Source organism: Coloeus monedula, assembly GCF_965178545.1.
Source record: "Coloeus monedula genome assembly, chromosome: 4".
NCBI lineage: Eukaryota > Metazoa > Chordata > Aves > Passeriformes > Corvidae > Coloeus > Coloeus monedula.
This window is the reverse complement of record NC_138784.1, coordinates 64,477,629-64,495,044: the sequence shown is the minus strand read 5'-3', so window position 1 is coordinate 64,495,044 and position 17,416 is coordinate 64,477,629. Positions and strand designations below refer to the sequence as shown.

General features: G+C 41.0%; 1 protein-coding gene across 2 annotated transcripts in view; it reads right to left on the bottom strand.

Moving 5' to 3' along the window:
• Window positions 1-9,493, bottom strand: part of PTPN12 (protein tyrosine phosphatase non-receptor type 12) — a 70,564-nt gene extending 61,071 nt beyond the window's left edge. For both annotated transcript variants that reach the window (XM_082279545.1, XM_082279546.1), the window contains exon 1: window positions 9,298-9,493. In XM_082279545.1, the coding sequence (XP_082135671.1) occupies window positions 9,298-9,396 (99 nt within the window). In that variant the 5' untranslated portion in view covers window positions 9,397-9,493. The remainder of the gene's footprint in view (window positions 1-9,297) is intronic.
• Between the last annotated feature and the right edge of the window lie 7,923 nt (window positions 9,494-17,416).

Below are 17,416 nucleotides of genomic sequence, written 5' to 3'. Positions count from 1 at the left end.
GCACTATTCCTATCACTTGCCCTTCTCTGTCTGTTCTGCTTTTTATATTAATTGATCTCTCAGTTTTGTGCAGTGACACAACTGGACAACTAAGCCAATAAGAACATTTGTTTAAGTAGGAAGGTATACCCAAGTACCACACGTGCTACCCACACACTTGAGGAAAGAAAGACACTGTTCCATCCCAGGGTTATGCATTACAAACACAGTGAAATAAGAAGTGAAACATTTAGGACAGAGTAGAACACTATTCAGGCTTCTCAAGAGCAGTGCAGTTCCCACAGCAACCAGTCATTTAAACGTGATGCATAATCCACCCTGACAATTCCTCTGAACACTTGGACAGGAAACCCATGAAACATCCTTTCAGTTTGGAACCCTGTTGTTCAAAGATAGCTGCGTCCTCCAAGAACTATCAGAAGAATAAAAATAATGCCATATTATCATAATGGAAGACAAAATGTATTTAAAAATATAATCAACAATGGAAAACAATATGAAAATTCTGGAACAGGCCCCTGAAACTCTCAAATGTGACAAGTAGCTGGAAATCATGCCAGCAAGTCCAGGAAAAACATGCATGAACCAGAACCTAGAACTAGTTTAGCTCAGCACAAGAAATTAATTTCTCATCCATGATATTGACCCTAAAGCAAATATGAAAGATAGCAAGGATAGCAACAATAGCAGAGGTGCTGACTGCCCAACCTCAATAAAAGCAGGAACATAAGACATCACTCATGTACCACATCCCTTTCAGCCTCCCTTTGATTGTTTGTATTTGCTGCCCAGAGGAACAAGCCTTGGCCCCTTGTTCCCACTGCAGCCCAGTTGCACAGCTGAAAGATAGTTATTTACCTTTCTGGACCCCCAAAAACCCCACTCTCTCACTGATCCACATAGAAGCTGTTTTTCCCATGATTACAAAGAGTATCTGAAAAATATGAAAAGTATGTGAAAATACACATCTGTGTATTTTCAGAAGAAAAACAAAAAGCAGATGTCATCCACATGAGGCAGCAAGAATGACAAGACAGCAGGACAAATACAGCAAGATGTAAAATTATTCAAGAGGACACCACTGTACTCTGACCTTACAAAAACAAACCCAGCTACACCTTACAAGACTATATAAAAAGGAAGTTAATGTTAAAAAGTTTGTTTTAAAATGGCAAGTTCAGTGTCATAACTAAATGAAAGACTAAAGTAGTACATACATTCTTTAAAGCAATATGGTTTTAACCAAGTTAACTTCCCCTTAGAGACTGATGCTTTCCAACCCATGACTTTAGACACCAAAAATCATAGCAAAGATCAGGCAATTAAAACTAATAAATTTCAATAATGTTTAGGAATCAAGGCCTGCTCTCCAACATGTAAAAATGAAGCATATAGCCCTTCTGACAAAAAGGAAGGAACACAAGTTATATGGATACCCTTAACAACAGTGTTAAGATTTCTCCAAATCATAGCAAATTAAAAACTGAACAATGCAACCAATCCATACAGCATTTAAAACTTTCAGTCTACTCATGTAGTTGCCCTTGGCACATTCCTAACACTAGGCAATGCCATTCTTTCTGCAGAACTAAGGGAACTCAGAAGTAAAACTAATATAGAAAATTAACTGTCAGAAGCATTATGGTAGGATTTCCTTCAAAATTATTGATGCTTCCTTCCAGAAATATGAATGAATGAATGAATGAATGAAACATGTTTCTTTGCTTTTGTTCCTAATGACATGTGTAGCCCATGAGGCAACATCATTCACAGCTTCAGTCCTCATAATAGCCAGATATTTTTCTCCATTGAAGTAACTGCCTTGCTACTTTTTGGAGCTGATAATTCAATTCTTCTAGGTTTTACTTTCACAAGACACTTCCATTAGGACAATATTGGCTTTAAGTCTTCCTATAAATTAACACCAATAAAATTACCTTTTAAAGAAATTAAAAGTATTGGCTTGTAGGAGGACAGATAGGAGCAAAAATTAGGTCAACTAAACTAGGTCATCCATTTATACCTCTATTTATCTGGTACCTTTTGGGAAACATTTTTCTCTAGTTGAACTTTTTAGCTGTGTAAGAATTTTTGCATTCTAAAGCTGATGACAAAAGGGTAGCTAGAACAAGGCCCTCAGGGATGCAAGCAGCAACTTTCCTATGCAAACCTCAGGGACTGAAACATCCTGACACCAGTATTCAGAGATACTTCAAAACAACAGTTTCCTACCCAGAATGATGGTCCTAAAGCCTGACAGACTTGACTGTGCTCTTCTGCTCTTACAACTCTTTCCTTGCCTTGCTGCACTCTCAGCTTCCCTAGTAAAGCTACTGGCTTTGCACTTGAATTGTCTCAGCAGTATTGGGTCTGAATACAATTTGGTTTCTTGAAGATGCAGAGGGACTCCAGACAGAAATCCAACAATACAGCCACTCTCTGGGGCTCTAGGTTCTGGATCCAAAACTCCACAGCCATACCAGAGTGCTCTCCTTTCATAAACGCATTCTGACTGCTCAAATTTAAACAATTAATTCACGAGTTAAGTTTATATTAGCAAGTTTTTTTGTCAGATGAAGCAGGAAAACAAAGAGCTTAATCTCTCTGCAACATTCACGTGCTAGTTAATAGAAATAGAAATGCAAGTCCATGCTTCATTTAGGGCAAACACACACAGCTGAGTTATCCAAGCCTGTGCTGGCATAATCTTAGCAATTGTGGAGTACAAGAGCTTGAGAAAAACACCAGGATGCAAACACTGCACTTCTTAATGGCACAAAGAGCTCCTGCTCTACCTAATTAACTTGTGCTTTACTTTCTTCCTCATCTGACCTTTAACACTGATGCCTCTCCCTAAATGAAGGCTGTTTTATAAGACCAAGAAAAAAACATCCTCTACCTTCTGATTTCAGTTCTAGAAATGCATATCCAAGGTACTCCTATAGTTTCAGCTTTTCCCAACATTAAGAAATGCATTACTATTTTCCCTGTGCCAAAATATCCTTTGTACTAAGCATACTACAGTAATAGCAGTACACAATGCAAAATCCACCAATCTTAAATAGTAACAGTGAAGAAGACAAAATATAATTTCTGTTTATTACAAACCAATGGCTTTAAGGGATTAATACAGAAGCCTCAGACTTTTGTTCCCTTATGATCAACAAATGTACACACATTAGATAATCTGAATATCTGTTTAACCTTCCCCTGCTTGCAGAGCTGATAACTTATATTTAGCTATAACAGCATCAAGGAAAAACACCCTGAACCTATTGCAATTTTAAAGTAAATTACATGCACTCCAAATCAAGAAATTCGTACTACAGATCAGTGACAATATGCAGAACAGTACATAGGCATACAGCCATACATATAGAAATATATAAGCATGTACATGGAGCTACATAACGATAGGTTAGGGTCTATGGTTCATAAACTACGGTCATAAGAGACATATCCATATATAGGTATCTACTGATCCCTATCTATCTATACACATATGTAACTAAATACACCAAAAGGTGCTGTAGAATTGAGATAAGAATAAAACCAAAGTATGTATTTGACAGGCTATTTAAATTATTTGGTGTGCATGTAGCATGCCATGAGGTGCAAGGTCAACATTACCATTTGCTCCTCCTGAATGATTCTTTAACTTTCTGCAAAGCCCATAAACAACCCTTTTTTCTATGAGAACAGTAGACTTACACACTGCTGTCTTTGGAAAACGAGCAAACAGAACTTATTACCACACAAGTTATTTGACACAACCCAGAGCATTGCCTAACTGACTTGATTTAGTTTCATGTGCCTGAAAGAATGGCAATCTTAGGCAGAGTTTGCAAGTTCTTATACCCCAGGGTCACTGCAGCAGCTTTGTGGCCGTATTCAATGGCCTCTACGAAAATTCAGAATGGCATCTTTGAAGCAACAGAAACAGCACTCATTTCCTCAGAAGGGGACAAAAAAGCTGAATATTTAAACTGAATGATTCTTCATGTAAAATTGTATTTTCATATAACATTTAATGAACAGTATTTCACAAAATTTCAGAAGCCTCTGAAGTTTGGGTTTACTGAAATGACTGTCCAGTCACATTGCTCCAGCCAGGTTTGGTCCATGTAAAAGAAGCTTTATGAATAGGCCCAATGACTATAACCACACACAATGATGTCATGTATTGGAGTGTGGCCCTCACATACAAATTAACAGCATACAGATGAAATACAGTTAACGGAAACAAAACTTTAGCAATACATTTGCACGCAAATTTAAGCATAATATGAAAGGTGACTACTAACAGATCCATTATTTAACCCTGAAATGATAAAAATGCACAAGGCATATCTAAAATGACAGTTGTCTATGACCTATTAACACATTGCTAAGAGCAGGGTTTCTTCTAACTGATCAGCTGTACAACACACTTACGGGTCATTTTCTCCAAGGCAATTACTCTTTCTGTCATGCTTTAGGGAAAATAAGTGCTCCAAACAGTTGTTTTTTCAAAAGAACCCAATTCACAAGAATTCCATGCAAACCTGTGCTTACACCAATTAAATCTTGAAGTTTCAAGAAACAGTTTACCATCTAGTTGATTGTACCAAAGCGTTTTTTCCCAGTTTAACCTTTACAGATACAAATAATTTCTCTTGGAAAGACAGCACACATTTTATAACATATATGACAAAGCATTAGTATTTCTACATATTACAAGCATGAAACTCATTAAACAGATACTAGTAAACATCACTTCCAGAAGTATCTTTATAGTGGGATCTTAAAAAAATAATGCAGAGATGGTAAAAAAAGATAAAAGTTTTATAAGTTTGCAGATTATATGCCTGCCTTATAAATTTGAAAGATATCTTCACAGATACTCAAAAGGTGCACTAATAGTATTTGAATCAGAAAGGCTTATGCAAATGCACATTAATACACAGACAAGCTTTTAAGAGGGGCATTTCTGAAGTGCTACAGTTGAATAAGTATTTCTGGTATCCGTAATGCTGTTCCAGAACCAGAACAAAATGTATGTCATGACTGGCATCAGTATGTGGGCTTTCACTATGTATCTTAGTAGTTTTAATTGGTGATTTAGTATAGTGAAGATTGGTAGTTCATTTTAAACAGACTTTAGGCATTTTAGAAATTTAGAGGCATTTAGAAATGCCTTTTCGTGAAAAAAAACACCAAAAAGCAAAACAAAGACAAAACCCTCAAAAAACGCAGAAAGTTTTATAACATCTGGTATAGCACTTCCTATGATCAGCTACATTTTATCTTTACAAGTCAAGCACATTCCATCTCCCATTTTTTTAAATAGCATTTTCACAAAATAATCAGAAGTGCTTAAACATAAAAATTTCAAAAATAAAACCAACTAGAGATAAAAAGCATAGAAACTACTTTTTTCCTGTTTCAAATCAGACCCATACAAATTCCCTTTCATACTTCAGAAAACAGCACCTTGAGTACTTTACTGTCTCCAAACCTAAAAGTTTCAGCTTAGACAGACTGAACAGAACACACACACACAATATTCAGTTGTTAGTTACCTGTGCCCTCGTTAACGAAAGGTATAAAGAGATCTGTGACTAGGTGTAACAAAGTTGACAAAAAAAATCATTATTATTTAGACTGATGATTTAAGACGGGATCATTTTGACACCACTACCTCCAAACAGCATCTGAGGATTCCTTACGCAGTATCCATCACAAAAAACCCATTCTCATCCATCCACTGTGTTCCATGACAACAGATTAGCCAGATATATAACTCAAAAAATGAAGCAAGACTGTCATGTACCACAAAACAATTGAAACGTAACATCTGATCTTTGAAGGTAAAGCTTCACACTATTCATATTTCAGTTCTCCTATAACAATGGCAACCTACATCAAATGAGAAATGAGAGTGTCAGAATGCTTTTGTCATGACTATCACATACGAAAACAAAAATTAATTGTTAATTGTGGGTAAATTAAAATAAAAAAATAAATCAGCAAGTAATATTTATCAAGGTCTTTATAAATTCTAGAATCTAGAAAAGCTGTTTTCTTTTCCTCCATATGGAACTTTGACTTCCAATCCTTGTTTGACATAAGACCCATGTTCATTATAAAAAAATCAGAACCTAGACCATGCTGGTTGTATTCATACAGCATGAAACACCAAGAGGAAGCAATCTATACTTATTTCCTTCTGCCCAAATAGCAATGTCAGCAAAAACCCAGGAAAAAGTATATTCCTGGATGTACTGCAACCATAGAACAAAATCCTAACCTACATTATTTTAGGAAAAAGCCCACTTACCCCTATATCCACATATATATGATTACTGGCAAGGCATCCAGATATGTCTACCCTGTGTTCAAACTATCCACTTCATTTAATCCTAATTGTGTACACCCAGAGTACTGAAGTGATCTAGTAGTAAGTCCTGCTTACTTCCTAGTGCAAACTAATTAAATACATTTGATTTCCAGTAACAAACTTGCTACTAGTGCCCAGATTATAGAATTTATCTTGTTATTGGGGGGGGAGGTGGGAAGACAGTGGTGGAGTGGATAATAATCAACTTTCCACCTTCCAAGCGGAAGTTGTTTCCAGGTATGTCAATGGCATTATTAAATTGCAGTCTTAGTCATCTACACTCTGGACTTTCAATAGCAATCAGCCAGGCTTATCAGCCTACCTGTGCACACCTCTAGCTTGTCTACCTCTCCTCCAGCACTCCCTGGCACCCATCACGTACTTTTAGTTCATTCACTGAGGCCTATACACAACTCTCTAAGCCTATTACTCGACACATTCAAAGGGAATAAAGACCTAAAGGTAAAGAATCATTTTCATTTGCATTCACTCACTATTCCATTCATATTTTAGATTCCATTTTGACTTGGAAATGAAGCGATGAGTAACAGCAATTCCTATTCCACAAACCTGCCACTGTTTAACAGCCACAGAACGTCCTGCACTTAAATGAGAAAACACAACTTCCTCCCTTCTCACCCCTCAAAAAATATCTACTAATTCTTTAAGTAAACAGAATACTGAAATTTATATCCCCTTTACCTTTTTCTTCTTCTCCCTCTTCAATCATTTCAAAGGGGACCTAAGCATGGCTCTGTTAAGACAGCCAAATACACTCAAAAACACATACCCCAAAAAAACCCAAAATACCCCAACATATTCATAGTGAAAAAAAAATCAGCAATTATGATTCTTGTCACTACATTAATCTATGTCGGATTTACTATATAAAGGTGAATATTAGAGCTGAAGATCAGCATCCTAATTTCCTGCTTTTCCTTTAATTTCTGATACAAAAATCAAATAGGAAAGTTTGAAATACAAAGTCTTAAGAGGATAAAAGAAATTTTCAAAACAATTCTCCCAAAAATATTTAACACTCTTTCAGGTAACACACCTTTTTCCTGAAATGTCTTGCCCATTAGTTCCTATAATCCTGTTTTGCCATTTTTACCAGTATTCTTACTGCTACAGGAGAACAGTGGGAAAATTCACTGCCTATACAGTTGAAAGCTACAGAAACAGCATGCTGTCAAACAGAGAAATTGAAACAAAAGCTATTTTTCTGTACACAGGTGCCACTGCTTCAAAGAAAGGATGATAAAAAAATGTATTGCATACCATTTGACTACAACAAAGCTAAAACCTCAGGATATTTATCAGATATGAAATAGTAGAAGCAAGTTAGGAGATCTAGAACAAGTACTTAACACAGAGATTATTTAAAATGTTCTGCATTTTGCACTAGTCTAGGCCAGCCTTTCTGTACAGTACATATAATCTACATGAACAAGACAGACTCATCAGTACAAGGCAAGATGTCAATTTGTGTTAAATACCAATTATATTACTAAAACTATGACTTAATGAAAAGCTTCTGTCAATTCTGTAACCTTTAAGCTGTCATGTAAAGATTCAGAAGAGTCCTATTGCGCCAATGCCGTTCTTCATTTCACACGTTTCTCTCTTCCTTTCCCACACACTCAGATGTTTCAGCAGCATACTTTTAGTATTTGCAAAATCCTGCCCAAAGAGCATGGCCGATTTCCCACGGGCTCCGTCCCCACCCTGGATGAACTCGTTACTTCCCAAAGTCCACTTCCTCTTCCACCCCTGGACCTGCCAGCGCCCCCAGCGCCCCTCCGCCTTGCGCAACATCCGCGGCCTCCTCCCCACATTTCGGACAATCTCCGATGCGACACTTATATTGAGATTTTTTTTGTTGTTGTTCCCAGACCACTAGCACAGACTGACAGCTTAAAGGGCTAAAGATGTGCTTTCAATCCCAAAGAGCGACGCATAATAAAGCGAGCTACGAAACAGATACGGAGGGCACTAACCCGCTCTCCTTCAGCTCTTCTGTGCGTCAAACTGCATTTTGATATTAAGTATTTAACTGATCCTGAAAAGTGCCAGCAACATCTACCCAATCAAAATCATTGTTCACCGCTCAGACCACCAGTTCAAAAAATACAGCTCCCGAGATATTATAACAGCTCAATCAAACAGCGAAAATAAACCAGGAAAAGCACTAATTCTCCAACACAATTTTTCCCAGAGCGCACACATTAACCAAAGACTGACGGTGAACTGATCTGGAAGGAAGAAAGGACGAGGGATACAGGCAGGGCTGCGATGGGGGATGGGAGATGTTAGGGAAAGGAAGATGAATATTCCTCCAAGGACTATCAATACATTTAACACATCTCCTCGGAAAAAAGAGAAATCTCAAGCAGGCAGCTCTAGGGGCAGATAAAAGTGGAAGGAGCGAAGGAGTGCCCGATTATCCCCAGCTGACATCATAGACGGCAATCCTGCAGAAAAGGGGCTGCAAGGGCGAGGAAGCGCTCGCAGCCCCCCCGCGCCGCCTCTGTCCCCTTTATGTGCTCAGGGAAGCAGCGGGGCGGGAGGACGAGGAACCTCCCGGTTAATTTTGCAAGAGCCCACGACCACCACCTCCCCAGGAGCGAGGAAGGGCCGGGGCCGCGGCGACAATCCTCCCAGGGGTGGGGGGCAGGAAGGAGGCTGAAGCCAGGCGGACACGCTCCCTCCCCCCGCCGAGCTCCGAAGTGGTGGTGGGCACAGGGAGCCGGCCGAGCCCCGGGGCACACAATAGCAGGTCGCCCCCAGCGATGCGACGCTCGCCCGCCCCGACACCCCCTCGCTCGCGGGGGAATGGGGAAGGGGCTGGGGGTCACCCCCCCGCCCCAGGGGGCGGCAGGAGCCCCGCCCGCCCCGCCCGCGCCGCCGCCCCTCACCATGAAGTCGCTGGCGAAGTTGTCCTCCCCATTGTGGTCCGTGTCCTTCATGGCCTGGACTCGCTTAATGAATTTCCTCAGGATCTCCTCCTGGTTCATCCTGCCCCGCCGGCCGCCCTGCGGAGCGGGAGCCCCGGCCGCCCGCCCGCTCTCCGCCCGATGCCCCCTCCGCCGCACGACCCGTCACCCGGCTGCCTTCCTTCCCTTCCCTGCCTCGCCTCTCCCCCGCCCGGGCCTGCCCGCGGCCTGCTGGCTCCGCTCCCGCCCTGCTCACGGCCGCCCGGCCGCCCGCTCCATCCTCCCCTCCCTCCGCCCGACCCTCCCTGGAGCAGCCGACACGGACACGACACGATCCCTCCTCCTCCCCCCCCGCGCACGCGCGGCGCCCGCCCCGCCCCGCCCTCTCCCTGTGCCCCGCCCCGCCCCGCCCATGCTCCGCTCCCATTGGCTCGCCTGACGGCCGCCTCGCCCTATTGGCGGCCGCGCACGCCAATCACCGGCCGGCCGGGCCTCCAGGGAGGGCTCTCTGGGCCCTGGGTTTCGCCCCGCTCCTCCGACCCCCCTGTTTCCCGTGGATGGGAGCGCCCGAAGGGCGCCTCATGGAACGCTGGAAGGGACCACTTGGCGCGCGGGGGGGAGGCCGAGGGAGCGGAGCTGCTCCCGCTGGAACACAATGGGCGGCGGTGGGTGCCCGCGGCGCCGCGCCGGGAGGCAGCGGCATGTCGGGACATGTAGTCGCGACAGCGCCGCGTCCTGGGGCTGGGGGCTCACGCAGCGTCCCACTGAAACGCCCGGAGCAGAAGGGTCCCGCCCCGGGTGGGAAGCCCGCAGCCGTGGGAAGTGCCGGGGGGTCCCTGCGGCGGCGGTGCTGAGGTGCGGCAGCGGTGATCACCGGACAGCGGGAAGATGGCGGGGCGGGACGGGGCAGGGGACGGGGACGGGCGCGGACACCTGGCTGGGCGCCGCTCCTCGCGTATTTGTATGTATGTATATTAAGTATATATATATATGTTTGTGTGTTTGTATATTAATTATATCTGTATATATGTAAGTGTATATTCTTTATGAAGTATATATATATGTATGCGTGTGCATATATACATAGATATAGATATAGGTATCTGCTTAACAAAAATGTCCGCAGGCGAAGCTGAATCACGCACATGTCGCCGGCAGGTGTCCACGAGCTCCGGGCTGGTGCCAGGCGGGGAGAGGGTCCCGTACCCCTTGGCACCGCAGCGGGAGGGCTCAGGAACCCCGCGCATTCCTATTTTAAACATAGTCTAAAATCTCTGCCTTGCGTGGTGTTGGACGATTTGGCAATGTGCTGTTTCATTCTTTACATTGCATGGAAAAGTTAAACTTCTTCATGTTTGGTGTCCTGATGACATTTATAACTTCTGCTTCAGGAAAGCAAAGCAGTTATAGAGGTGTGCATATGTATAGTCTTAAAGCTCAATAAATATTCCAAGTGAAGTCTTTTAAAATATAGTTTTATAGGTGAAGAACTTCACAGCCTTGAGTGATGCTGTTGATCCAGTAAAACTTTGCCACACAGGCAGATGATAAAGACCCATGCTGAGAAGCATAACCTGGTTAAGTCACTCCTGCCCAATCGCCTATTCTCTACTGCTCGTTCCCTGCCCCGGGAGTGTGTGGCACTTGCCGTCACACCAACACAACCCCTTGCCGGACAGGACATTGAACCAGCGCAGGGAACCCAGTTAGCTGCAATATAAGTCCCTAGAAAATCGCTGTGTTTTCTTCTCGGATCGTTACATTAATCTGGCTTTGTTACCAAAAGAAACCTACAAAAAGCTTGGTCTTCCTTGTGTTGGTTTAAGATATTACTGTTTTAGAAGGCTGCCAAAGAATACTGTTTCCACACCAGAATTAGTGCAATGGCAAACTACCACCCTCAGCCCCTTCAGTGCCTACCAACTCAGCATCTTCCTAGTGGAGGCAGGCTTTGAGATATGGCGTAGGACCCTGAACTGTAGCTGCTGCTGCGTAGACACACATTTCCTTCTCCTGCATCTGCTACAGATGCAGAAGCCATCTCTGGCAGAGGGGTAGGTTGGAAAATTGAGCTTAGCATTTTCACAACTTGCTGCAGACTTCAGCACCTTATAAAGGGGTTCGGTTTTTTAGCTGTTGATGTTCATCAACTAATATAGCAGACATAAGGACACATGAAGGAGCTGGGAAAGGGCATCAGTTTTGTGCTGAGGTTTAGTGAAGCCTGAGCACTCCACACAAGCACATCAGCTGTCAAAGCTCAGTCTCCTCTCCATGTCCTTTGCACCAGCTTCCATAATAAGCTAATCAATTGGCCCCAAAGAGCCACAAGGATACCTGCTTTTCTTGTTTTAATCCCTTTCTTCCTTCTCTTTTTCCTTCTCCAAACCTCCTTTTCTACAATACCAAAAAGCAGCTTCAAAGGGAAATAGAGAAACTAGAGAGAGACCAGAGACCACAAGGATAGTTGGGGCTTGGATCGCCAAATAGTTTTTCCATGTCACCTTGCTGGAGTTCCATCTGCTTAGGAAGGTTGCTGTTTGCTCAGCAGTTGTCCTGGCAAACCTGTTCCCAGTGCCAGATGGCAGGTAACTTCAGAAAAGTGATACCTGAGACTAAGCAACCAATTAATGAAGTCTTGAATGTTATATGGTTTTCTTTGTTTATTCACACAACCGAGTTATAGAGGAGGAAAAGAAAGATCATGATGAATCTGATATCATTATTGCCTGACATGGAAAGAACCCAGTTGTCAGTCTGGCCTCATTCATAATCTGTAACTGAACTGTAATAAACTTGTAAACCAGTGAGTATAACAGTGGCCTTTCATTTGGGTTAACTGATAAGAAGGTTATACAGTCCCAGGAGACAAAAAAGTCCCCAAACTAGGCATGTGTCACTAGCCAAAACAAAGGTATATATGAAACAAAGAAATTAGGAATAGCATGGAGAACTGTGCCTGGCATTGTCTGCATGTGCATGTGTACCTGTACCTGTGAGAATTGCCAGACAGTCCTGAGCACAAACCCGATAGCACCAGTTTTATCTCCCACAGCCCTGCAAATGCTGCAGGAGGCTGTCTCATGTCTGTGCTAGGAACAGACACCTAAAGCTTCAGCAGCAAAAATAGCATTTTAACTGAGACTTTTGGTCTGAGGCTCATACATCTGGGTTAACCCCAGACATCTGACCAATGCAGCATGTGTGCATGAGTGCATATTTGTGTAGCTGTAGGAGAGGGGCGGAAAAACAGACACACAGTGTGAATTACTCACCCTATAGATAGAACAGGAAGTTTCAACCCAAATCTGTAGAAGAAAATTCTAGTTGTATCTTAATAATCCATACAAGTATGGTCCTTGAAGGAAAGCAAGTAAATCACCTACAGTTTCTCTGCTATAGTCTCATTTTGCCTTGCCGTGCACTACTTCAGCTGCTGCAGGGAAGGAAGATAGTTTTTTCTGTTCCAGGTGGCGTCTCATATTCCCACAAGGTAAACATGGTGTAAATTGGTAAATGTGCTTCCTGGCCTGCATACCATGGTGCTGCCCAGTCAGTGGGTGGAACTACCACACATCCCAGTTTACCAAGCTTCAGAGGTTTCCCTCAAGCTGAGATGGAGCACAGGCTCACGTCAAAGCTGTTTGGCTTCAATGCCTCTGTGGCTTGGAGATGTGTTCAAAACCCAGCACATATCTACCCAAAAGGGTGCTTCAGCAAGAAATCAAAGAACTGGAGTGGGAGGGAAGGATGAAAGAACCCCACAGCTCTGAGTAAGGGCATCACCTCCTATGGTTTTAATTCCTCCTTTGTCTAGCAAAACAAGATCTTGTATATTCCTTGTAATTTTGTGTGACTACATTACAACAATCGCTCACTTTGCCACCAGTTTCTTCTCCCCTTTGCAATAATCTGCAGACTCTTAGACTTTCACTAACTATTTGGAGTAATGCAAAAGAACCATAATGCACCATAACACTTTATGGTGTTGTATAATTAATAATGTAATACTGAAATGATAATTAAATTATGATCAATATATCCTATACATGAAAGCTCAATTAATTTTATCTATAATGTGTGTGTGAAAAGTTTTTGTAATCAAAATTTTTTAGGATAAAAAAAGATGTTAGCATTCAAAGATTTCAATATAAGACTCCTGAAACATATTTTAAGTGCAGTTAGCTGGAAGTTTTCTAAAAATGTGGTGTTTCAATGGAAAATGCTGCTTCTGTAAAACTTACATTTTCCACAGGAAACAATTTTGCCGATGTTTTTCTGCTTTCTGACAAAAACAATGCACTGTTATACTTACAGATGTAGAAATGTCTTTACCATTGAAGTCAGCACAACTTGGGTTAGGGACTCAGCACATGAAAGAACTGGAGCATGGAGTATAAATGCCAGGAAGCTGTTGAACAGCTCAAGGGTACACATAAAAACTAAGTCCAAGTGAAACATTTGTCTTTGATCTGACAAACTGAAATGCAATGTGTCTTTCCACAAACGTCAAAATGTTTCATGCTGGTTGAAAACAGTTAAATTAAACATTCAAGAATATCAGTATCACATACTTTTTGTATACTATTATCCTTGAAACATTTCAGTATTTAGTAACTTTTGTTTCCGAAGAAGATAAAAATAATGTATCAAGTTTTCTAGCTGATCTTCAGCTACAATTTAACCACTTAGATTATAAGTAACAAACTAAAAGACAGCAATCCCCATGGAGTCTCAAAATCCTGATTTTGAAAACAAAAGGTATTGTAGACAACAGATCTGAGGAAGATACAGAGTATCCTTTGTATACTACAAATAAATTGCATCTCTGATTTAAACCTGCACCTAATCTCATTTTAAATGAGTCATAAAGACTTGATCAGTGTCTGTATAATATGTGCCATTCATATTCATTAAGTGCCATGTGACTGCTGGATTTCTTGACATTTGCCTCTATTACTCTCAGTTCAGCAATGACAGACTCCTGTAATTACCACTGAAAATACTCCTACTACAATTTAATTTTACCTGCCTTGCTTCGTTTTTATTTACTTATTTACCATCTTCTGGGATTCATTGTGTGATATTGCTAAAGCCCTTTAAATGTGACATTTCTTATTCAGGTAATAAATATTTTAGACCAGAACTACTGATTTTCATGATCAGTGCATATTTTGGAATCCTGTCTAACTGTAACTAACATACACACACACACACACCCCATACACACACAGTATCAGTACATAGAAGAAACTTTGTTCTTGCTGCAGCACTTACTGAAGCAGCATTGAGGTTTAAAGTGGTTTTTAGGTATTGCTAGCAAGCAACTGAAACAAAAATAAGTGTGTGAATTATGATCATCAGCATAATCTTCTACCATGACCAGCTCTAAAAAGAAAACAGCTGTGGAATACTGTCCAGACTTAAAATGTTTCTGCTTTTTTTTTCTTTAAGTTTCATTTAATTAAAGATTGTTGATTGAGGTACTTCCTTTGATTTTTGTGAGTTAAAAAAAAGTATTTCAGAATACAATCAAGATTTTCCGCAAGTTTTTAACAGTATTAAAATAAATAACATATGGGTTTCCAATTAATTGCTGTGTTCCCTTTTGATAGTTGCTGTTTGATAGGCTCACTGTAAATCCATCCCTGAGAGGCCTGATGACTGTTATTTATACATGTCACTATTAATGCAGTAGGAGACCTGCTTTGTGCTATTGGATCAGGAAAAGCAGGAGCCATTTTCCATCCATATCTTTTGACCTTATTAAAATTGGACACATAATTTCTGAACCCTATCTTGTGCCTAGGCAGCGCCTCTGACCCAAGGTGACGGGGCGTGGGTTGCTGCGGGGCAGCTGCAGCACTGCGCTGGGCTGCTCCGGGGAACCTCATTTGCCTCCTTGTGACAAAGCTTTCCTTGAGGGTATTCCCCAGGCACAGCCGCAGCACATCTGAAATGGAAATAGCAGCAGCAGAAGGTAAGCCTGTGCACAGGGCATGCTAGGTATCTGTGCTCTCGAATCTTTGCCTGTAAGTATCAGAAAAAAGCATTATTTAAAAAACTGGCGTGTTTCAAAGACACCAGGGATAAATCTGGATGTTCTAATGGGAGGCACTCATTCAAAATGTGATTTTGAAACAGGCAATTAAATAAAAATGAAGTTTGCTGTATCCCTTGGAAAAAAAAATAATCTTAGTATGAATTTTTGCACCAGTGAATCTGAAAGATTAGTAAAAACTGAACAAGCTTTGCTTCATCTATCTTGTTTAGTTATTGTGAATCAGCCTCAAGAACAAAAGAATTAACCAGTTCTGTTTCAGGGTTCTTATCCATTAGCATAGCAATATTTGTATCATCCTTAAATAAACCTTAGACTTGTTCGTCTCTAGTTTTATATTCATCAGTACACATTAAAGTATTCCCTCTTCTCTAAAATGCATCTTTACTGAAAATAAAACAAAAAATTGCTAGACAGAATCTGAGCCAAAATGATTAAACACTGCTCTTTTACTTGGCATGAGCATTCTCTGAATGCACATACTCTTCCATTTTATTCTGAAAATCCTATTAAAATAATAATAACAAGGACAGAGACTGCTAATGCATTAGATGGACTGGTGAAACTGAGCTCTCTAAGAGTCCCTCCCATGAAATGCTTGCTGTTATGACCATTAGTAGTCATAATGGCCAGTTCAGATTCTCAACTATTCTGTAGATTTAAAAAAAATATTTTTAATAGTCTCTTAAGGGAAATAGTGAGCTTTATAGATTGGGAAACAGAACCAGATGGGAAAGGGAAAAAAAAAGTAAAAATGAAGACATCACTCCCCCTCAAGCCCACAGAAAAATTATACTATGGGGAGCCACCCTATATATGACCAGATCTGGTTTTATATTAACTTCAAACAAATATGGATACAGTTTCAACTGTATTCTCTAACATGAGTTTTCTCCCCACATTTCAGTGAAAGGTTTGCACTATAGCAAAGTGATATAAGCTCAGCATATACTGAGTCCAACAATATTCATATTTCATTATCAGAGAGCACAACAATAGTTCCATTGTGTACAGCAGCTCTCCTCGGAGGTGGAAGGAAGGCTGCACACAAGCTTCCAGAGTGGTCCAGAAATACGATGGTCACACCAGACTGGCTCATGTAAACAGGAAATCAAACCAGGATGTAAACTGGACTGCTTCCATATTCAGTAATACTCAGCTAAAAATAAACAGTTTGAATAGAGGTAGGAAAGCCAATTCTCTCTGTAAACTCCTTTTTCAACTTGAATTTTTCAAGACCTGATAGAAAAATTAAAATAAAATGAATGTTAGTGTTGCTCTATCAATATGTCGGTAATGAGATTGCAGTCACATCCAGAGGGCCTGCTAGTGTGAAAAGGACAATGGAAAGTCTCTTTCCAGAGAATAATAAGGACTTGAAGATTGAAAAGGGATAAAACTTATCTGTAAGTATATCAAGAGATTAAAAAAATGAAGGAGAAAGAAGTTCTACTCAAGCTAAAAGACAATGTAATCATAAGAATAAATAAATACAGACTGTGAAATCTAGAACTGATGAGCCATTTCATTCTAAGAAGAATAAGGGGTTCTCAATCAGCTTGCACAGAGTGAGGAGAAGCTGGGGGGGTTTTTTGTAAGAGTACTATCTAATGCTACTGTTGACTTCAAGACCATCATGTGGAGTTCACCCGGGAGTTCCTTTGCAGTCTGAAGTTCCTTATGAATTCTCTGACTGTTGAAATTAGGCCAAACTGCTCTTCAGCTTTAGGAATAGGTGAATATAGGGTAAGAACTGGAAAAGAATAGCAAAAGTCACCAAGTCCAAGCTGCCATCACATGTAAACCTGAATATAATCCAATTAATAACACTGTCAAGATTCATCTCCAAATAAATCATATTATTTGCCTCTTCTGGCCACACAAGAAGATTATTTCAAAACCCCGGTGCTATAACTCTGGGAAGTTTTCCTTATTTTCAACCTCAGTTTTTCAAGGATATTTTTTCCAGCACAAAATATCTCTTCATCACAATCATCTTTGGTTTACTATATTAGAAAAGTTTTGCTTTTGCTCTACTCC